The 22,758-nt window shown below is 59.9% G+C and overlaps 1 protein-coding gene across 2 annotated transcripts; it reads left to right on the forward strand.

Annotated features, from left to right (window-relative positions):
• Positions 1 to 1,632: 1,632 nt before the first annotated feature.
• On the forward strand, positions 1,633 to 22,758 carry FOXO6 (forkhead box O6). Of its 2 annotated transcripts, none has more exons than XM_036446220.2 (2): positions 1,633 to 2,582; positions 20,544 to 22,758. In XM_036446220.2, exons 1-2 carry the CDS (start codon positions 2,163 to 2,165, stop codon positions 21,828 to 21,830), a joined length of 1,707 nt encoding a protein of 568 aa, XP_036302113.1. In that variant the 5' UTR covers positions 1,633 to 2,162; the 3' UTR covers positions 21,831 to 22,758. The 2 variants fall into 2 exon arrangements, with proteins under 2 accessions (XP_036302113.1, XP_036302115.1); XM_036446222.2 differs by lacking the exon at positions 1,633 to 2,582 and adding an exon at positions 16,068 to 19,855.

Consider the following 22,758-nt stretch of genomic DNA (forward strand, 5'->3'; position numbering starts at 1 on the left):
GTCCTCTCACACCCCAGAGAACTATTGCCAGTTGCCGTCTAGGAGAGTATTGAGTGATGGCTTGGGATTCTAGTTCTGCCCATTCCATCTGGGCAAGTCACCAAGACAAAAGGCCTGGCTGGAAGAACAGGACGTAGTGTGGGCAAGCAAGGAACAGAGACAAGTGCTGGGAGTTGGGGTTAGAGAAGGTGTCAAGGACAAGTTGACATTTGAGCTGAGCTTTGAAGAATGGGAGAATCTCTGATCACGTCCTGTAGGAGAGGAAAGGTGTTCTAGGCAGAGGGCATACTTTGAGCAAAGGCAGGCAGGTGGTATGGTGACTGGAGACCTAGCCTGGAATGCTGTGGGATGAGGTCATGGGCTGCCCAACTTCTCAGCCAGCCTCCCCGCCTGAGGCCATATGATGATCTGATAAACATCGACTCTTCCCCTAGCCCGGTGGTCGGCAAACTCATCAGTCAACAGAGCCAACTATCAATAATACAACGATTGAAATTTCTTTCGAGAGCCAAATTTTTAAACTTGAACTTCTTCTAACCCCACTTCTTCAAAATAGACTCGCCCAGGCCATGGTATTTTGTGGAAGAGCCACACTCAAGGGGCCAAAGAGCCGCATGTGGCTCACAAGCCGCAGTTTGCCGACCACAGCCCTAGCCTATGCTACGAACCCCCTGTCTCTGCTGCTGCTCTTGCCATAGTGGCCTGAGCATCGAAGGTGTTCAATAAATATCTGTTAAGTGAATGAGAAGCTTCTCCCCACACAGGATGGATTTTGGGGCAAGTGTTTCTTCCAACAGCTCCTGCAAGAGCATCCCACAGACTTTAAACCAGTGGTTTGCAGAGTGTAGTCCTCAGTGCACCCTCCACCTGGGAACTGGTCAGAAATGCAGTCTCCAGCCCCAACCCAGGCTTATCCTGTGAGGTCCAGCAATATGTTTTCACAAGCTCCTCAGGTGGATTCTGCTACACTTTAAACTTTGAGAATCCAGGCTCTAAAACTATGTCCACGGGTACCCCTCAAGAGCCGATGAAGACCTCGTTGCAGGTGGAGAAGCTAGAAATGGAGCAAAGCCTGGCCCAGAACCCAGGTCCTCTTTCCCCAGCCCCGTCTAAGGCACAAAGGCGAGCTCCACCATCCGCCGCATCAGGAGGATTCTAAGACTTGGAAACGCCAGGGATCCAGAGTCAGGGGCTGGGCATTCCCTGCGCGAGTAGAAGGCGGGGTCGAGCGCTCCGAGCCCCGCCCCATCCTCGTTGCCCCGGGAAACCCAGGGTTGTAACAATAACCCGCTGACGCGCTTCTGGGCGGGACCCTGCCGAGTCCGTGGGTGGGGACAGCCCTGCTGCGAACCAATGAGGGCGCTGGGGCCCCGCCCCCGCGCTCCCTCCCCCCCCAGAGCCGAGCAGGGGGCGGGGTCGCGCCCGCCGCTCCTCCCTTGCTCCCTAGGCGGCGCTGTTGCTTGCAGGGGATGCGGTGGGGTCGCCCCGAGTCGCGCGCCCCGCGTCCTCCCCACCACTCCCCCGGCCCGCGGGCGGGGCAGCCGGCAGGCCCAGGATTCCGTGGCTGCTAGTGGGGACGCCCCGCCCCCGCCCCCGCCGGGCCCGCCCCTCCTGGGTCCCCCGCCCATCCCGAGGTGCAGCCGGCGCTGAGCGCGGCAGGCGCGGGAGCTGGCGCTGGAGCCGGAGAGGCGGCGGCGGCGGCGGCGGCGGCGGCGGCGGCGGCATTCACGGGGCGGCGGCGGGGCGGGCTCCCGCACGGGCTCGGGCTCCGGCATGGTGCTACCCGGCCTCGTCGTCCCAGGAGACCGGGGCCCGCGCGCGGGGCCGGCGCCCGGGGAGCGGCGGCAGCAGCGACGGTGGCGGCGGTGGCTGCAGGTCCAGGCGGGCGGCAGGTGCTAGAAGCGGGGCTGCGCGAGGTGTGCGCCCGCTGGGCTCCGGGGCCGCCGCCCCCTCGCGGCTCTGGTCTTTCCTTCCCTTTGGGCTTCCCGGCGGCACCAGCCCTCCGTCTCCGCGCCCCGCCGGCCCATGGCGCCCCGCGGTTGAGCCGGCGCCGCCGCCGCCAGGGACCCCTCCCGCGGGCCTCCCCGGGGCGTGCAGATCCCGGAGCCACCCGCCCGCCCTCCGCGGAGCTCCCCGCCTCGCCCGAGCGAGCGGGCGGGACCATGGCTGCGAAGCTGCTGCGAGCGCATCAGGTGGACGTGGACCCGGACTTCGCGCCGCAAAGCCGGCCGCGCTCGTGTACCTGGCCCCTGCCGCAGCCCGACCTGCTCGGCGGCGACGAAGACGGGGCGCTGGGCTCGGGGGCGGCCGAGGGCGCCGAGGACTGCGGGCTGGAGCGCCGGGCGGCGGCCCCGGCCATGGCCCCAGCGCCGCCCCTGGGAGCGGAGGTCGGCCCGCTGCGCAAAGCCAAGAGCTCCCGGCGGAACGCGTGGGGGAACCTGTCGTACGCCGACCTCATCACCAAAGCCATCGAGAGCGCCCCGGACAAGCGGCTCACACTCTCGCAGATCTACGACTGGATGGTCCGTTACGTGCCCTACTTCAAGGATAAAGGCGACAGCAACAGCTCGGCCGGCTGGAAGGTGGGGGAGTCCGGCTGGGGAGAGGGGCTGGGCTCCTTGGCTAAGGGCTTCCAGGGGGGGAGCTCTGTTGTGTGTCTGGGTTCTGGGGGCGAGCCTGCGGGAGGGAGGCCCCCCGGGGCGCCCCCAGGGGTCAAGGAGTGTGTGCCCGGGGCGTGGGGCCGGCCAGCAGACAGGAGGGGGCGTGCTGGGAGCAGCTGTGTGCATATTCTGGACGTGGGATGGGAGGTCTCGTGGGGTAACAAGGGGACTGACTGCCACTTTGAAGCACCCCCGAAGGACAGACAGCCCCAGCCCATGCATCCTTGGAGGCATCGCAGGGGAACCCATTCCCAGGCTTCGGACAGTGGGGAGCCTCCCCTCACCCCCATGAGCGTGCTTTGAGTTACTCTTGTTTTGCCTCTGCACCAGGGCACCCTCCTTAAAGAAGCTGGCAGAATGACTTGGTCAGTGGCTGCTTTCCCCCCCAGATCTTTCCCACTCCCCTGCCTGGCGCTGACCCCAGGGTGAGGAGTGCAACCCTCAGCTGGCAGCTCTCCCTGTGCAGCCAGGAGTTCACCTTAGGGCACCGGCTAGTCTGGGGTGGGGTGACTTGTCAGGTGACCCGGGATCTGAGTTTTCCACGGGGCAGCGGCTGTCCCCTTGCTCTGATCAGTATGATGGGCCGGTGATGATGACTACGGCTGGTGTTAGGGCATGGCGTTGAGGGCCGGGGATCTGTCCCTGCCTACCCCAGGCTGTCTTCGGCTTCCCAGGCTTCCTGAGCTCAGATGCATTTGGGAGTGGGGGAGGGGCGGGGGCACCCCAAGGGAAGCCTCCCCGCCAGCCAGGGGAGAGGGGAGAGCCATCTTGGGAGAGGACAGGGGCTTGACTGGATTGTGAGTTCCAGACCCTCTCTGGAGGTGGGGAACGGGAAGAGTCGGTGTTTTGGAGGGGGGAGAGGGGGATAGGAAGTTGCGGATGGAGGGACTGTGCCTGAGGTCTGTGACCTGTCAGATTCCCTAGGGGAGAGGGGGAATCTCTGCCAGGGAGGCATGCCTAAATGGAGGGAGAGGGCTGTGCCTGGTGGTGGCTGCAGGCAGGGTCAGAGGAGATGTACTGGGGAGATGTGGGACGCCCAAGCTTGTTGGCATGGACAACACTAGATGCCCGGTGGCTGCATTATAGGGTGCTCTGACCTGGGCGCCTATGGCTCTCGGGCCACTACGGGGTGGGGTCACAGGCTGGAGGAGCAGACACTAGCCTCCTTCCCTAGTCCCTCCAGTCCCCTTGGGATCAGCTCCCATCGGAACACTTATTCCTCCCAGTGTGTCCTGCCCTTGGGCTTATCTCCCACCTCCTTTCCCGCTCCCCATGCACTGTCCCACCTTTTACTTCTCCTTGTTCTGAAGGGCAAAGTTCGGATGCCTCTTCCCAGAAGCCTTCCTTAACCCTTTTAGTTAGCTTAGGAATCCCTCTTCTCTGCTCCTCTCCCTGCCTGCCAGAGGTCTGAGTCTTTTGTGTCCCATATCGTTTCCCTTCCCCACCCTGCGTGTGGGAGACAGTGGCCGTGTCAGAGTAATTTCTGTGCCCACAGCACCCAGCGGTGGGGCCTGGCACTGGGGAGTCGCCAATGCTCTCTGGCAAAAGAGGGAAGAAATGGGTGAGGGTGCAAAGGATGCTGAGGCCAGAGTGAGCCAGCCAGGAGGGCTTGCTGCAGGAGGTGGTGCTCCCCCTGGGCTTGGTGGATTAGGGATGACAGGGGAAGATGACAGGAGGGGACATGACGCTGGAAGCGAGGAGAGCACTGCAGTTCATTGAGGCTCCCAGGGCCAAGCCCGGTGCCAGGCACTTTCGGGCATCTATGCCAGGTGTCTCCCTAAAGGCTCTCATCAGTCCCTGAGGTGGGTTTTATTGTCACCATGTACAGAGTGGGACACTGAGGCACGGAGGAGTGAACTTCCCCTCCATCAGTAGATGGGAAAGCTGGGCTCCAGGCCTGGGGTCTCTCCCTCCGGTGCCCCACAGAGCCTCTGGGTGCTGGCCCTGCGTGGGGGAGTGGTGGCTTTTGAACAGGGGCAGGTCTAAATCCTGAAACGTGATTGGGAATGTGCCTGGAGACAGCTTCGTCCCACGCGCTCATTTCTCAGACCGTGAGAGTGAGGCCCCGAAGGAGCCGGGACTCTCCTCGGGCCGTCGGTGAGCAGCAGGCCTGGATGGCGGCCATGCCTCCAGCCTGCCCATTGGATGCGATTCCCTCTGCACCAGGCTGCTCAGGACATGGCGGTTCTCCCTGGGCCTGCGCTCAGGAAGGAGGGAGTTCTGGAAGGCTCGTCCTGGGCTGGAGCATTGGAGAGGGAGCCTCAGGCGTGGGCTCCTGACCTAGGCCCTGGTGGAGACCAACCAACCCCAGGGAGCCTCTTTTCCCTCTCATCCCTCTCCCCCTGCTGCCTCTTCCCCCAGTCCCCGTCAGGCCCTCCAGGGGCCTGGTAGAGGGGCGGTCCCTAGCTCCCAGCCAAGCTCTGGTTCGTAGGGGCTGTGGTCCACCTCAGGTGCCTAGACCGGGGCCAGGACCCATGGTTCCTTCCTTCCTCTCCTCCCCCACATAAATGCTGCACTGGGGTCCCGTGTTGTACTAAACCCTGGGTTCGATGGAGTGGGTCCACCGAAAGGAAAGACATTGGACCTGCCTTTAGGAGACATCGGGGCTCAGCCAGTTCCACGCCCAGGCCCCGTGTTTCACAGGAAGGAAGGGCCAGGGGTGGGAGCAGAGGTAGGGGAAAGGCAGGTGAGATCCCTTGGGGGCGCCCAGCAAGCCCTGCCTGAGAAGGCGGCACTTGATCCGAACTGCTTTCATCGGGGTAGAACTTGGGAGAAATTCTTCCAGGGGAGGTGGACTCGTGCGTGCTGGGTCTGGGAGACCATTGGGCGTGCCAGGCTAAAAACCCGAGGCTCCGAAGGAGGGCAGGGAGGTGGCATGGGAAAGGCAGAGTAGTGGGACAGTGCAGGAAGGGCTCCTGGGCTTGGCCTATACCTGGTGGTCCCACCTGTGATGTGGGGAGGGAGTGGAGCAAACCGAAGGAGGCAAGATGGGCAGCGGGCGCAGTACCCGCTGCAGGCTGAAGCCTCCGTGCTGGGAACTCTGTTACAATAGGGGCTGATAGCGGTCCCCGCAGAGAGGAGGGTCTCCAGGCCTGGGAAGGGGGACCCCATCCCTCCGCGGTGGCCCAGGAGTGTGGGTATCGGACATCCAGGGAGAGCCTCCCTCCCACTTTCTCTCAGATGCTCCGGCGCCACCTTCCCTAGTGAGGACTCCTCCAGGGAGCCTTCCAGGCTGCACTGGGTCCCCGTGAAGCACTTAGCACTCCTGTCTCTTATCGCCCCTGGAGTTGTTCTGCCTGTTTCCTGGCTGCCAGCTCCCCTGGGAGCTCCCAGGCCAGGCCTGGGCGCCTCCCCTTCTTGTCCCCAGGCCTGGTGGGGGAGGAGCACCGGGATGAGGCCTGCTCTTTCCCCTCAGGGCCTGGAGCAGCCTGGCTGTTGAGGGGTGGGATCTGGAGGGATGGTGTGCTACGCCCCTCAGCCCAGGCTGGCCAGTAGGTCCCAAGTGGGATGGGGGCTAGAAGGAGGGACTGATCCTGAGACGCCAGGAGGAGGGTCCTGCTACAGCTGGGCTGAGCATTGGCTGTGAGTCCTGGGGGCGCCCCCTTTTTTCCTCCCCTAGCCTGCTGGAGCAGGGCTCCCTCCTCCTCCTCCTTTGTCCTCCGGGGATCCCCAGCCCCCAGGGCTAGTGGGGTGTGGGAAGAGTCTGTGTGAGCCAGGGTTGGGGGGGTGTCCTCTCAACCCCCCCCCACCCACCCACCCACAAACACACTGCACGAGCGGGGGGCTGGCAGCTGCCCGCCTCCTGGGCACAAGCCCGTGCCAGCCGCTCCTGGCACAGTTGCTGGCACGCCCGGCAGACTCCCACGGCCACCTGCTCACACCCACCCACGAGCTAGCGCTGGCGCTGCGGGCCCTTCCGGCTTTCCGGGCCTCCCGGGGCCCCTCCCCCGCGCTCCGGAGCCCCCAGCCCAGCCCTGGGCTCCCTGCCCGCCCGCCTGCCCGACCCCCTCGCTCTGGCCTGCCCGGAGCCCAGGGAGGTGGCCCCAGACCCACCCAACTTGGGGAGCTGGGTCCCAGGCCCCTGGGGGTAGCTTCGCTGCGGGGAGGGGAAGAGGGGGCACTGGGAAGCAGACAGACCGACAGACAGGGTGAGGGCCCCGCCTGCCACCTGGCGCCGCTCCAGCGGGCCGATGGCGGGCAGCGCCGTGCCAGGCGGTAATTGCAGACAGACTAATTTAAAGAGATGAGACGGTTATTTTTAACTCGTGTTAAGGTAATGAACGGCGCGAGGGGGTGGGGGTGGGGGTGGGGTGGGGTTTTGCGGTTCAAAAGTTCAGTGCCCACCAACCCCCCACTTTCTGCGGTTTGGGGGGGCCCTCTCTCTCTGGCCGGGAGGACTCCAGCCTCAGGACTGACTGGCGTTGGGGCTTTGCCAGAGAGGGTGGGTGGGGTTGGCTGAGAGGGTCCCGGGAGGAGGTGCCCACCAACCAAGCACCTGGCCACCGTCCTTCCAGGTGGTTATTAGGATCCCTGCTTCCCAGATGGAGCACTGGCTTGCCCTGGGGTCACATCCTAGGAAGTGGCAGGCCTGGGAACTGAGCCCCCTTCTGACCCCCCAAATGTAAGCTTTTCCTATGCCATCGAGGCCAGACGCGAGCTTGCTCCTGGAAGCCCACCTTCTCTCTTATTGGAGTGGCCGCCACCACGTGTGGTCCAGGGTCCTGGGAGCCCTGCTGTCTGTCTGTGAGGGGTGATTCTGGACTGTGTGTGGAGGTGAGCCTCTGGGGTCCGGTTGTACCAGCCATAGCAGAGCTGTTCCTCACCTCCCTGCCTCTCTCACAGTGGCTGACTCACCAGTGCACCCTCCCCTCCTGCAGCCTTGTGGGGGTGGGTACCGGGGAAACTGGTCCACACTGGTGTCCAGTTCTTCCGCATCCGAGTCAGACCTCAGGTGTCTGGGGGAAGGGGGACTCAGAGAGCCTAACTCACCCTCCCATGCCTCCTTCCCCAGCTCAGTCCCTTCACACACTCCAGTGGCCCAGAGCTCATGACCTCCGGCACTGCCATTCTCTTGCTAGTCAGGTCTTAATGTCAGGACTTCTTTCTCTCTCCCAGCTGTGTCTCATGCCCCTGGAGCATCACTCAGGGTGTCCTCGTTCTGTCCTTTGGGGCAGTTGGAGCTGTGGAGTTGGGAGTGGGTGTGGGGTGGACAGAGCACCCGTAGGGTGCTGGCCCAGTGTGTGTGAGCTGGAGCGAAGCTCTCTCCCATTCCCGGTCCTCGGTGTTCTCATCGGGGTCCGAGGGGCCTTACCTCGGTCTCTGGTTCTCTCCGGGTGTGACGGATAACCCCTCTGGTTCTAGGAGTTACGAGGGGTTGGCTGGGACTGAGGACAAAGAACTGATAGAATTTCTCAGGGTGGAAGCATGCGAGTTCAGGTTTGGATGGACTCGAACTTGGGACTCCTGCTTGGAACTTCCTACCCTGCCCAGTGGCAGTGCCCAGGGGGCAAACATGCTCCGTGCACTGACGGGGGCAAGTCAGTGCTCCATCCGGGAAACAGGGGTCTTAATAACCACCTGGGAGAATGGCGGCCAGGTGCTTGGTTAGCGGGCACCTCCTTCCTGGCCCTCATGGCAGTCCAAGCTGGCCCCCACAGCAGGCAGATGGGGAGTGGAGTGTGTTGGGTGGGCATTAGCTGAGGCTCTGGGGCCTGGGTAGGGTGCTCAGGGGGACAGCTGGATCTAGAGCACCCTCTTCCTCCTGGCATCCTGGTTACCGTGGAAACCAACTCCTGTTTGGGATGGTTTGGCTGTTTGCTGCCTTTCCCCACCCCCCAACCCATATGTGGAGTTGGGAGGGGGGCCAGGTGGCGTGTAGGGGAGGGGCCTCCCACACCCTCCCCCCAGGGCCCCATCTTTGCAGAGAACCTTTCTGGTCTCTAAGGGGGATGCCTCTTGTGGGAAGGGGAACAAGAATTAAGAGCAATAATGTCTGGGTGCTAGGCCATCAGTGGGCACCTCCGTATGAAATGCTCTCCTTTCATATTCTCTGGGATCTGACAGGTACATGTTTTTAGCCCCATTTTGCAGTTGAGGTCACGGAGGCCCAGAAAGATGAAGTCACTTGGCGAAGGCAGTATAGCTGGGACGAGGCTGAGCCTGGATTTAGACCCGTCTGTTCCTACCATCTCCCAATGCCCGTGCAGTGCCAGCCCACACACCAGCCAGCCCTCCTGCCCCAAGGCTTACGCATGCTCCAGGACCCTCTGGGACTCCTCAGTTCCCTTGGGAGCCAACCAGCCCCAAGCTGCTCTGTGTGGACCCCTGGGCCCTCTGCTGGCCTTGCCCAGGCCCTGCCCTGCCCTCCCCGCAACATCCCTCGCTGCCTCTGATCTCGGGCTGCCTTCCCACTGCCACCTTGCATCTGACTCTGGAGTTCTCAGCCCACACCCACTTGCATTGTCACATGCTCACCAAGGCAGCTGTGGAGCTGATCCCTTGGGACACCCCTCAGAAACTAGGCGGGGCGCTTGGGTGGTTTGAACAAAGACCTGCCTCCCAGGTGATTCTGGAACCCACTGCGTCTGCCTGAGAGTTTCCGCCCTAAATCCTCAGTTGTTGGCAAACCTGGAAGCTTTTAGTGAATAAACGTGTTGAGTCCCCGTCTCAAACCCTCTCTGACAGAGTCCCGTCAGGTGGGCTTTGGAATCTCTATTTTGACAGGTTTGTTTGGTGACATTCTGATGCCTTAGATGGTAACTTCCCCCGGATCCTGCTTGCTCTTCCCTTCTTCTGTTTTTCCTGTGTGGACCAGCCTCTTCTCTAAGCAGGACGCCCAGGTTGAGCCACTCCTCCTCCTCCTCACTCTTTGTTAGGTTTTTCCAGAGAATTGAACCCCCTATAGTGAGCTCTAAGGGGCTGACCGCCCCCCCCCCAAACCTCCAACACATTCCCCCAGCCCCCACACATGGTAGCAGTTACGCTGTATACAACTGGAGGAAGAGAATGGGCTGATGCGTGCTGCCCCTGAGCCTTTGGCTGCAGGATGGAGGGGAAATGTCAGTGTGGACACTCAGAATGGTGACGAACCCCAAAGTCGCAGCCCCTGCTCTCTGAGAGCTCCCCATCCGGTGGGAGAGACGAGAGCATGTGCACAGCGCAGTGCTGTTCCCACGGGATCCAGTCCTGGGGCTTTACCTGAAGCCCAAGGCCTTGGCCGCTTGGCCCCAGTCAACCTCTCCAGCCACATCACTCGCCGCTCTCATCTTTTGACCCTTGCTTACCCACACTGAACTATTCCAGCTCAGGATTCAGCCCTCACTGCATGCTTTTGTTCATTCTCACAGCCATCCTGTGAAGCTGATACTGGTTACTGTCCCTGTTTTGCAGATGAGGAAACTAATGCTGAGAGAAATAAAGTGGCTCTCACAGTATCCCGCTGTAAGTGACAGCAACGAAACTCCCCAGGGCTAATTCTTTCCTAACCCAGTGCTCTGGCCAGGCCATTCCAGACTGACCCCTCCACCACCACCACCACCACCACCACCACCTTGTCCCGCCCCTATCATTTCTGCTTCCCTCAGAGGCTGGCCGGAGTCTGGCCCTGAGGCTTGCCGTCTGGGGCAGGCATGAATCCAAGGTCCCTAATTTTCTCAGACAGAGAGGGCTCCTTGAGAGATGTTCCCCACCCCATGATGTCTTCCCTCCCTCTGCAGGCCCCAAGACGGCAGCTCCCTCCATTCACTTTAATCCAGGCCCACTGTGCAGTGCTGCTCAGAGGAACTGGACATCTCCTTGACCTTGAGATTCCTCCTGGTCAATCCGGGAAGATAAGATGAGGGCTCCTGATTTGGATTCGGGATGAAGACTGCTCAGGGTCAGGATGGAAGGCCAGATAATGAGCAGGAAGGGGAAGGGAACCAGACAAAGGAGGTCAGACCCTGCAGGACTCTGGGAGTTTCGGCTGTGTTGGCCAGGACTTGAGGCAGGAGAAGCCAGCCAGGGCCTGAGGGCCACTGGCCTGGAATGCTAAAATGGGGAGCTGGTACTCCAAGCTGTGGGGGGTGGAGAAAGACCACCGGAGAGTAGGGTGGAAGGTGGAGTTGGGGGCTTGGCCACAGCACCCCATGTGGGCCTGGTGCTGGGATAGAGACTATGAGCCTGAGAGAGGGCGGAGGCTCACAGAGTCCAAGATTCCAGGCCCGTGGCCTTGAGGATTTCGGAGGTGAGACAGTGGTATAGTTAAGAGTCTTTGGAGGCCAGAAGGGAAGGGCAGGTACTAGCTCTACCATGCATCCCCTGTGTGGCCTTGGGCAACCAGACCTCAGTTTCTTCCTCTACAAAATGGGATCATAACAGGACTTATTCCCAAGTTTTGTTGTGAGAATTATAGGAGAAATACTTGCAAAATGCTCAATAAATCTTAGTAAATGTCATTACTGTTAATCATTGCTCACCACTTCCCTACCACTGTGTTGAGTTGGGGTCCTTAAGCCCTGATCCCTGAGAGACACTGATGTGTGTGTGTGTGTGTGTCTGTGTGTGTGTGTGTGTGTGTCTGTGTGTGTGTGTGTGTGTCTTGCAGGGGGGAGGGAGGTTCTTGTTCTAATGCCTCCCATGCTGTCCTTGAGGTATCAGATATTCAGGATGTCCAAGCTCTGTCCTGCCCTTAGGTTGACCCACTGCTCTCTAGCCCACAGAGCCTACCCCCATGGCCTTGGGAGGCAAGCAGGCAGGGTGTAGGGTCTGTATTTTCAGAGGTGAGGACAATGATTTGCTCAAGGTCACTCTTGAACCCAGGGCTACCTGCCCCTGGACACCAGCTCCTCTTTAGCTACTGGGAGGCTTTGACCTTGGGCATGGTTCCCCACTCTGGCTTGGAGTCCTATCTAGAGATCTGAGTTCCCCCTCCCCCAGCACTCTGGGAAGCTGTGATGCCTCCTCCACCCCTCCTGTCCCCTCCCCCTGTCCTCAGCTGGCCTTGCCTCCTCTGTAACCTGAGCTGGGGCTGTGGGGGAAGGGGCTCACCCTTTGCCAGAGGCACCTGCCAGCTGAGCAGATGTGAGGGGATGCAGGCCCCTCCCCAGGAGATCACAGGCTAGCCCAGCAAGGCTGGGGCGGGCAGGGCTCAGCACACCCAGCCTTGCCCTCTGGCCTCTGCAGCCAGCGCTTACCCTGAGCACTTGTTCGTTTTTTAGTGGACATGCATGCTCCAACATGTCCTGTAAGGACTTCTCAGTATCCAGGAGAAGACAGATGGCAGAGGAGGGCTGATGCCCCAGTCTGGGTGGGCTGGCCTGGGCTCCTAGGGCCCCTTGGCATGGGGACAGTGGGCCGAGGGCAGCCTCTGGGGTGAGGCCAGTGTCTGTGCGGGTGGCCATGCCCCTGGGAGAGCAGATGGTTCTCTTGGCACCATGCCCACTCTTCCTTTTCTCCCCCTAGGAGCCAGCCAGCAGGGCCAGGGCACAGCTGCTGGGCCCTCCCCAGAGCCAGACCCAGGGCAGGGCTCGGTGAGGTCACCGCAGCTGCTTCCAGGGCCTGAGCAGGGGTGCAGGGGGATGCTGGCGCAGAGGGAGGAGGGGGCTCAGACTGAGGAGAGACGGGGAGAGGCTTGAATGGCTTTTCACTTAGCGGTCCCTTTAATCCTGGATGAGGGAAGAACGTCTGTGGAGGGGCTGCTGAGCCAGTGCGGACAGCACCTCCTACCCCCATCCCAGGCCCACCCTGGAGCGTCTGCCTGGCCAAGGCTCCTCCCTGGGCACCTCAGAGTCAAAGAGCCTTGGTGTGAGTTCCCACCACCACTTGCACCCTCTGACCTCGGGCAGGTGGGTTTGTCTCTTGGAGCCTCAGTCTCTTATCTATAAAATGGGGATAATAGATACACTCAGAGGGGTGTTGTCACAGAAACTCAATAAGATTTAATGGTTGAGTGCAGGGCTGGTGGTGAATGTCCAGTAAATGGTTGGTTCTTCCCCTCTTCACTTGCCTGAATTCTCCCGAGGAGCCAGGAGGTGCTGAGGAGGAAGAGGAGGGAAATGGCAGAGGCAGAATGGACGGGAGGTGAAACCAGAGGGAGGAGGAGAGGCCTGGAGCTCTGGCCGGAGGTTTTGCTGAACAGAAACTTCACAGAATGGCCAGGCCCTGAGAGCTCCATCCTATATGTGGCTGACTGTGAGCTAAGGACTGCCCACCAAGTTCATGTGGGGAGGCAGGCTCACGCACAGTTGTACTCCGGTTTGCAGTTAGATTTCTGCAATGGCACTAAGGTGGGAGCAGTTCTCTTTGGGGCTCACAGAGGGGACTAGGAAGAAGCTACAGAGCTAGCTGTGATGGAGCAGCAAAAACCGGTTGAGCAGAGAGATGGAAGGGCAAAGGGAACAGAGTGTGCAAAGGCATGGAGGTGTGAGACATCTGGGGTGTCTGGAGTCTCAGATGGGCTTAAGGGAATGGAGGTGATGAAGCTGAAGAGCATCAAGGGCTCTTTAATAGCAGTCTGGAGTTGGACTGAAGCCCACAGGTGATGAGGAGCCATCTAGGGGGAAACTTGGACTTCTGCTGCTGATTTATTTGCTGCCCAGGCTGGGTGTGTGGGTTCTGCTGTCTCTGGAGTGTGTGTGGGAGTTCCAGGTCCTATCCTGACCTAATGCCTTGCTTTGGACATTCCTCTCGGGCCTCTGGCTGCCCACTTCTGTCCCACTGCTGACTCTAAGCCTACTGACCTGTCCACACCTGTGGCTCTGATGATCCGCCTGCCCTTCTGCCCCTCCTCTACTACAGGCCCTGGTACCAAGGATTTATACTTGGTCTCAGGTCCCTGTGGTCATCCAGGCTACCCCTTCTGCCAGGAAGCCTGCCTGGATTGAGCATCCCAGTTTCACCCCAAGCAGCAGAGCAAGTGACCCCTGGAGAGTCCATGGCTCTGTCTGAGACAGGTGTGAGTGTTTAGGCCAGAGGCTGCTCCTGGGGGCTCTGAACAGGGAGGGGTGAGGTTCCTGACATGTGGGATCTCATTCAGGTCTGAGCCCTCTTCTCATGGCTGTTGGGATTGTCACGCTGTTTTACAGGGGAGGCCCAGGGTCACTTGGATGAAGTTGGGATTCCAACCCCTGCCCTTGACCTTTCTTCTTGCAGGAAGAGAGGAAGGGAGGGAGGAAGAGAGGAAATAGGAGCTGTCAGGGGATTAGGACCTTTGCACTTACTCCTCCTCTCCCGCTCTCCCCCACACACACAGGCGATCTCTGCTCAGGGAGGCCTGAGGGAGGGGCTGGATCATCATCCCCATCTTATAGACGGGCCCGGTTTCCTGAGGGAGGGGCTGGATCATCATCCCCATCTTAAAGACGGGCCCAGTTTCCTGAGGGAGGGGCTAGGATGAACCGTGGACAGCGATGGAACCTAGAGAGACATCCATACATGGTTTGGGGCTTAGATGGATGGGCAAGACCCTGGACTGAACTGGGAGGGTCCTGGAATTTCGTAGGTGCCAGGGAGGCCAGGAGGTAGCACAGGGCTCACAGTGGGTGGGGCACAAGCCTTGGGTCTCCTGTCTGTGATGGCTTGAGAACCAAGGCAGGGATGGCCACTGATGTGAGCAGCAGGGCACTGCCAGCCACCACATTGAGCCCTGGTTTTGGAATCCAACAGGTCAGAGACCTAGACCTGGCTCCATCGCTTCCCCACTTCTTATCAACCCACCTGAGCCTCAGCTTCCTCCCTTTGTAAATAGTATGTAATGAGCCTCGTCTGAGTCTGGCATGTAGTAGGCGCTGCTCTTCTCTTGCCTGGGTATTGGAAGTATGTGCCAATGGTGTGCTAGAGCTGGCTTGCACTGGCTCATGAGAGCCATCTTGCACACTTCCCAATTTTGCACTCAGTGATCACGTCATACTGGCAGCTTAAAACTGGCTACGATGGGAGTATCCATGCCACATAAATCAGCAAAAGCTATAAATCAAACCAGTTGGGAACTTTTCCCTCCTGGAGAGCTAGAGGCAATCCATGTTGTCCCCAGAGGGGACAAAAGGGCGTGCTGGCTGGGCCAAGCAAACCAGAATTCTAAGTCTGTGGGCCCTTTTGGACCTGGGGATGTTGGACCTAGTCATAGTGCCAGGCAGCTCTCTGTCGACATGGGACAGGGAATGGCGGGACCCCTTTTCTCTCCTACACACACACACACACACACACACACACACACACACACACACCCTCCTCAAGAGATCTGACAGGCTCTGGCTGGAGAAGTAAGATTGGATGAGGTTGAGCTATCAGAGAATGAAGCTGTGCTGGAAGGAGAAATGAGGCTGTACTGGAAGATAAATAAGGTTGTACTGTCAGGGAATGAGGTGGTACTTGGAGGCAAGGTGAGGCTGCATTATTAGATAAATGAGGTTGTACTGTCAGGGAATGAAGTGTACTTGTAGGAGAGATGACGTCCTGCTGGATCAGTCGGGTTGCACCGTCAGAGAACACAGCCACACCACGGGAGGAAGGGGAGCCTCTGACTTGGAGGATAAATGAGGGTGTCCCGCTGGATAAATGAGGGGGCCCATCAGGTGAATAGAGTGCTGTTAGCAAATGAGGTTGTACTTGCTGGATAAATGGGACTGGTGTGCTGGATAAATGGGGTTGTGCTGTCAGGTGAATGCATTATTGCTCGTGGGCGAAGGGTGTCCTGGGAATAGATGAGGGCGTCCCTCTGGATAGATGAGCTGCCGCCACCGCATGGATCAGACCCTGACCACAAGGGAGACGCCATCCCCGAGGACGAGGGCATTCTGTTCCCGCTGCGGCTCCTGGGGTGTCTCTGGCTCAGGTGGTACAGGCTGTGAGGACCGTTGGCTGCAGCAGGCCCTGGGTTAACCGAGTCTCACAGAGAAGCAGGAGGGTGCAGGGGAGGGGCTGGAGCGGGCAGCTGCTCTGTTCACCCTGTGAGACAGCCTTCCCCTCTCCTGGAAGCCATGTTCCTCCCTGCCATTCTCCTTGTGGATCACACTCTTCCTGACGTTCTCCGCTCCGCACTTATCCCTTATTCTAGGTTGCCTTCTCTCAGTGCAGTCTGGAGAAGCTTCTGTCATGTGCCAGCTACGCTACCCAGTCTCATTAATTCTTCCCCGACACAGTATTACCTCCCTTCTCTCTCTCATTCATTCTACAAATATTTATTAAACTTCTTGTATATATCAAACTCATGAGGTATGGTAAAAAAAAAAAAAAAAAAAAAAAAAAAAAAAAAAGGCCAAAAATCCCTCATGAGTTAAGTGAGGGGCCCATCAGGCTCCCTTATATTCTAATGTTCTAATTTTCTTATATTCTAAATATAAGGAAAATCAGACAATAAGTAATAAACACAGAAGATAAATGATATATTTATACATACAACAAATAATTTATTAATTTATACATATATTATACCAATTATATAATAGGTTAATTTAGAAAGTGATAATAACTTCAGAAAATTTTAGAATAAGGTAAGGGGGCCAAGAAATGGCAGAGAAGAAGAGCAATTGTTAAGAGAGTGGCCAGGATGGGCCTCCTGAAAGATGGCATCTGGACAAAGACTCAAAGGAGGAGAGGGATTGGTGTATCTGGGGGAACAGTGTTTCTCTGAGACAGAGGCCCCAAGGTGGAACCATGCCTGTTAGGTTCAAGGGACAGAGGGAGGCTCAAGCCAGACAATGTCAGGGGAGGGGTCTGAGAGGTCACAGAGGGGCTTGTGGATTCTTTATTCTGAGTAAGATGGGTGCACTAGAGGGTTCCGAGGTCATCAGAAGGATCACTGGCTACTGCACAGCGGAGAGCTGTGGGGAAGCAAGGGTAGAAGCAGATACCACTGGACGACACTGAGGTTCAGAGCATCTTGCTCCAGATCTGCATGAAGCCAAACCTGGGGTTGGGCTTGTCAGGTGAATGAATTACTGCTCAGACCAGAGCCCATGCACTTTGCCCTGCACCAGCCTTTTTCTGGTGGGTGAGGCCTCTGGAGACTGGCCTTCCTGGGCCAGGTCCTGAGAGGAGAGTAGGATGGACATAGGAGGACCACTGTCCCTTCCCTCTGCCCCTCATCGTCTCCTTGAGCCGGAACCAGAAAGGTTCTGTTTCTCCTGGGAACCCGCCCCAAGTCTGTCTGGAGGTGTAGGAGGTAGGAGGCCCCAGAAGCCCGCCCAGCTCTGGGCATCAGGGAAGCCCGGGCATGCCAGGGTGTGGCTGTGGTGGTGGGTTGCTAGGTGACTCCAAGAGGGAGCCCTGGTTACTGCTGCCTGGCAGAGGCGTCTCCCTTCTCTGCCTCCCTCACCACCTCTGTGGCCTCTGGCTTCCCAGGAGGCCTTGTGGGCTAGATATGATTGGCTCTTGCCACTGGATCTTGGCCCAGAGCTCTGATTGGTACCAGGTGGCTGGTCCCTGAGGAGCCAGACTAGACTGCGGAGCCTGGGCTTCCCTCATGGGGCACAGCCCTGGTGCACACCTGATGCAGAGCCCAGCTCGGCAGGCAGAGGCCAAGGTCCTCACCTTGCTCTGGGCCTCCTCCCTGGGTGACCCTGGGAAAGGCATGGCATCCATCTGCCCTGTCAGGCTTGCAGAATCCCTCCCGAAGAGGGAGTGCAAGGCGGGTGATGAGTGAGAGGGCTCCGGCACCTCTGCCCCCTCCCCTGACGACTTAAGAGTGTAACATTCAAGTATTGCATTAGATCCCATTTACAAAAAAAAAAAAAAAAAGAGCGTCAGAGCTTTAAAAACAAAAGGTTTCAAGACCTCTGGACTGGATGGTTCCAAGAACTTTCATTATCAAATTAAAAAGGTCCTCAGAGTACCATTGGCCCATCTCATCAATTTACAGGTAGGGAAACTGAGGCCCAGAGTGAGGAGGGACTTGCCCCAGATGCAGCTTGGTGGAGGGGGAAGAGCACCAAGCTAGGGATCCCGAGGCTTGGACTCAGTTTCAGCTCTGCCACCAGAGCCTGGGCGGCTTTGGCGAGACCTTTCTTCTCTCTGGGTTTGATCAGTCATGGTTTCGGGCTGGAGCTCGGGCACCCGGGGGTACCTGGCTGGGCCGGGAACAGAGAGGGGAAGGACACAAACTGTCATAGGCCCGGAACACATGCTCTTGGTGGTAGTTTGAAACACTTTTATTTGTATTAAGGAAACGTGGATGTATTATGACGTACAATGCTAACTTCCCTTGAATTCTAAAAAGGAAGCGCAAGACTTGTAAGGAATTTTGATCTTTGAATATGCCCCAGTCTTCCCAGGCTGCCAGCTTCTGGGAATGGTTACATGGAAAGTTTGAGAAGCACTGGAGTGCTGGCTTCATAAGATGCTTTGGAAATCCTGCAACTCCTCTCTCTCTCTCTCTCCCCATGGGTGGAATGTGATGTCCTTTAGACTCAGTGAGACTCACCTGAAATCAATACCTGGCCCTGCCTCGTACACTGTGTGAACTTGGCAATGCCCTCCACCTCTCCGAGCCTCACACTCCTCATCTTGAAATAGGGACCACAATCTCTGACTGTGTGGAGTGTGATAGAGTGATTACAGGAGATAAAGTACTTACAAGGCCCAGAGTTGAACAGGTGGCACTGAGTAGGTGCTGGTACTTGGTGACGTCCTTCCTCCTCCCCCTACCTCTGAGCACTCAGAACCAGGCTGGTACATAAGTGACATTGATCAAGAGGGGTTGCCTGACTGGCCTTCAGCTGGAGAGGCTGGGAGGCGGAGCCTCTGTGAGCCAGGTGTCCCATTTGGGAGAACGGAGGCCCCTGTGCGCCCCCCCCACTCCCGAACACAGGTGTGGGGAGGGGCTGGGGCGGCAGGTGCAGGGGCGGGAGCAGGAAAGGGGATGAGTACCACTCCCTGGAGGGTCCAGCTCCCCTCCTCTCAGGGTCCCAGGAGAAGCCAGGCAGGGCAACGCTGGGAGGGGCCTTGGAGGCCCAGCTGTCACCTCCCAAGGCCAGAAAGTGCCAGAGACAGGGCACCTGGGGCCCTGAAGAGCCAGGTGCTCTGGAGTTCAGGCTGAGGGAGGGTACCCTGGCCGCAGAAAGGACCCTTCCTTCTGGAGCTTGATGGGAAGGGGGCCGGAGGGAGGGACCTCACGGGTCAGTGATTACAGGGCTGGGTGGATAAAGAGGTAAGAGCAGGTCCATGAGCTGGGCAGATCTGGAGTGGTACCTGGCATTGCTGCCTGTGGGGCCATGGGCAAGTCACATCATGCCTCTGGGCCTCCACTCTCTGGTACCTGAGATGGGTAATGCCAGCTCTCCAGAGTTATTGGTGCCCAGCACAGTTACAGTCAGCATAATAGCAAGGAGGTAGAGACAGAGCAGGCCTATGGGTGATCTAGCAGGTGAGGGTCTTCCGGACAAGGTGAGGGATTGAACTGTTTATGAGCACCTGGCGAGTTCTGAGGTGGTTATTGAATGTCACCCAGTTTTTTTCAGGGCAGCTCACTAAAGCACTGAGGCTCACAGAGGTTAAGCCAGCAGCCCATGGTCAGATAGCTAGGTGGCTGAAAAGAGCCAGGCGTCCTGATCAGCCTTCTGATACCCAAGCGCCTGCTGTTTTCACAGCAATACCTGAGCCAGGAGGTCAAGGTCACTAGGTGGGAGGCCCAATAAGTTCCTGTGAAGTCAATCTAGCTGTGGCCTCCTCTGCCTTCCTCCGTCGCCAGGACAGGCCTGGCAGAAGCAGGCAGTCGTGTGGGGAGCACTACAGACTGGCACAAAAGACATTTAGGATAGGATATGTGCCGGGGTGACAAAGGGTGAAGCCCAGGGAAGTGCCTGGGACAGCAGAAAGGGCTGTGCGGCCCTGGGTAAGCCACCGCTCTGAGCCTGGTCTTCTTGTCTGTCAGGTGGACACTATGCCACGTGCTTTGTGGAGATTTGTGAAGATTTCACCAGGAATGGGGCTTTGTAGGGAGGGTGGGCTGCAACCCAAAAGGCAGGCCAGAGAGCTGGGCTGGCTTGAAGGTGGGGCACCAAGCAGAAACGGGGTCGGATGGATGTATGTTGCTGGAATCCAAGGCCTCTGTGCCTGAGTTCCCAGAAGCTCAGGGGAAATCTCTGAAAAGCGTCAGGCCTCTCTCTACCCACCTTGGGGATGCCCAACCTGTTCGGCTCTCCCTGGCCAGGCCCTCCCCGCAAAGGGTTAACAGTCTTCTCTACCTGCAGTTGCATTTTAAAGACACGAAATTAAAGCAGGTAATTTATTCTCCCCACACACGAAAGAGCAATTAGTTCTAAACAGGGCTTAATCAGTCACCACGAGATTGATTTCTGGAGCCCTGGGTTTTCGGGCTCCTGGCGCCATGCCAGACTGGGGAAGGAGGGAGGGGGGCGGACAAATGAGCCTCAGCAGCAGGAGCCCTTACATAATCTGCTAGGGAGGGGCATGGGGGGGCCGGGGGGCGCTGGCAGCCTGGCTAGCTCCGCGGTGGGGCTTGGCTGAGTCAGAGAGGGATCTTGCTCTCCTGCTGCAGACCCCTTGAGAGTAGCCCACGGGGTTGGCGATGCCTCCCAGGAAAGGCCCCGCCCAAAGCTTGGCCCCACCCTCTGGGCAGTGCCTGCGGGGGACCGGGGCGGGGGCGGGGGAGGGATAAGGTGGTTGTAGGGTCTTGGATGGATATTCTGAGTTTGTCTGACCGGATGCTTACCCCCTGCCTTCCTCACCCCTCATCCCTTCCCTCATTCACCTTTTCATCTTCCCTGTTTTCTCCCCTAACCCCCTTCTGGCTTTCTTCCCCCCCCCACCCCCCCATTCTCTTATCCATCTCTTTCTCTATCCCCTCCCCCTTCTCTTTCCATCACTACTACCCCATCTTTACTCATGGCCTCCTCCTCCTCACTTCCCACTCCCCGACCCCATGTCCTTGTCTCTCTGGTCACACAGAACTCGATCCGGCACAACCTGTCGCTGCACACCCGCTTCATCCGCGTGCAGAACGAAGGCACGGGCAAGAGCTCCTGGTGGATGCTGAACCCCGAGGGCGGGAAGACCGGCAAGACGCCGCGGCGCCGGGCCGTGTCCATGGACAACGGGGCCAAGTTCCTGCGCATCAAGGGCAAGGCCAGCAAGAAGAAGCAGCTGCAGGCCCCCGAGCGGAGCCCCGACGACCGCTCCCCGGGCGCGCCGGCCCCGGGGCCCGTGCCCGCCGCGGCCAAGTGGGCCACCAGCCCGGCCTCGCACGCCAGCGACGACTACGAGGCGTGGGCCGACTTCCGCAGCGGCGGCGGGCGGCCCCTGCTCGGGGAGGCGGCCGAACTGGAGGACGACGAGGCCCTGGAGGCCCTGACGCCGTCGTCGCCGCTCATGTACCCGAGCCCCGCGAGCGCGCTGTCGCCCGCGCTGGGGGCGCGCTGCCCCGGGGAGCTGCCCCGCCTGGCGGAGCTGGGGGGCCGCATGGGCCTGCACGGCGGCGGCGGCGGCGGCGCGGGGATGGCCGAGGCCCTGCTGGACGGCGCGCAGGACGCGTTCGGGCCGCCGCGGGCCCGCGCCGCCGGGACGCCCGCCTACTTCGGCAGCTGCAAGGGCGGCGCCTACGGCGGGGGCGGGGGCTTCGGGCCTCCGGTGCTGGGCGCGCTGCGGCGCCTGCCCATGCAGACCATCCAGGAGAATAAGCAGGCCAGCTTCGCGCCCGCCGCCCCGCCCTTCCGCCCGGGGGCACTGCCCCCGCCGCTGCTGCCGCCGCCCCCGCCCGCGCCCCGCCCCGGCCCGGTGCTGGGCGCGCCCGGGGAGCTGGCGCTGGCGGGCGCGGCCGCCGCCGCCTACCCCGGCAAGGGCGCGGCCCCCTACGCGCCGCCGGTGCCCTCGCGCAGTGCCTTAGCCCACCCCATCAGCCTTATGACGCAGCCCGGCGAGGCGGGCGCCGCGGGCCTGGCGCCCCCGGGCCACGCGGCCGCCTTCGGGGGCCCGCCCGGCGGCCTCCTGCTGGAGGCGCTGCCCGGGCCGTACGCCGCGGCCGCCGGGCCCCTGGGGGCCGCGCCGCCGGACCGCTTCCCGGCCGACCTGGACCTCGACATGTTTAGCGGCAGCCTGGAGTGCGACGTTGAGTCCATCATCCTCAACGACTTTATGGACAGCGACGAGATGGACTTCAACTTCGACTCGGCGCTGCCCCCGCCGCCGCCCGGCCTGGCCGGGGCCCCGCCCCCCAACCAGAGCTGGGTGCCGGGCTGAGGATCCGCTTGCTGCGCCCAGGGTGCCAGCCCCGCCCCCCAGAGGGCCTCTGTCTTCCCATCCCGATCCCCGGGCCCCCGTCCCCCCCTGATCCCAGCTCCACCACGGAGGATCCAGGAGACAGCCCCAGCCAGCCCTGCTAGAGACATCTCTCAGAAGTTGGCTGCTGGGGGATGTGGTAGGGAGGGGCTGGGGCACCCCACATTCCTGCCCAGACTCCCTGAGAGCCGCTCCCCCTGCTCCCCGGGCAGGAAGCCTGGGGGTGGAGGCTGAATTCCGGACTGGGTGGGAGTGGGGAGGAGGGAAATGGGCTGCTGGTTGGAGAAGCCTACCCAGAGGTGGGGGGAGGTGAGCGAGGGCGTCTCTGCATCTTCAAGTTTCCTTTGCGGGGGCCCTCGCGGGAGATGGTGAATCGCCTACCCCGAGTGACACTTTCCACCGGTCTTAGCCTACCCACCGAGAGCCAGCAACCCCTTCCAGGAAACACACTCACAGCTACCTATTGGCTGTGCACCCGGAACTGTCCTTAGCCCTGAACCGCCCTCGGACCCTGCACCCTCATGGTCCAATCCATCCTAGCTTCTGCCCTCCTCCCTCCAGTTAGGTGCCCTTTGCAGTCCCTACCGCCCCCTTCCCCCCCACACACACACCCCCAAGAACAGGTCACAGCCTCTCCAGCGGGCCTCAGCTCTAGATCCACACCCCAACCCCAGCACCCCTTTCTCCGTGCCAGTCCCTGCTCCTCTCTCCCATATTTATAAGTGTCGGGGCGGGGCGGGCTGTGGGCGCGGCGTCCCTGGCGCATCTCGTAGGCTGTGTACCGTGGCCGTGCCGTCAGTCAGCGTGTGCGTGTGCGTGTGTGCCGTGTCGAGGCCGTGTAGAGTGCATTGTACAGCATATTTTCATGAATAAAATTGTTTTAAATATT

Source organism: Pipistrellus kuhlii, unplaced genomic scaffold (assembly GCF_014108245.1).
Source record: "Pipistrellus kuhlii isolate mPipKuh1 unplaced genomic scaffold, mPipKuh1.p scaffold_m20_p_2, whole genome shotgun sequence".
Classification (NCBI taxonomy): domain Eukaryota; kingdom Metazoa; phylum Chordata; class Mammalia; order Chiroptera; family Vespertilionidae; genus Pipistrellus; species Pipistrellus kuhlii.

What these genes read in the sequence shown, in the direction of transcription:
- FOXO6 (XM_036446220.2), top strand. Translation starts at nt 2,163, where the DNA reads ATGGCTGCGAAGCTGCTGCGAGCGCATCAGGTGGACGTGGACCCGGAC. An exon ending in ACAGCTCGGCCGGCTGGAAG is followed by an intron (nt 2,583 to 20,543) that starts GTGGGGGAGTCC and finishes CTGGTCACACAG; the next exon opens with AACTCGATCCGGCACAACCT.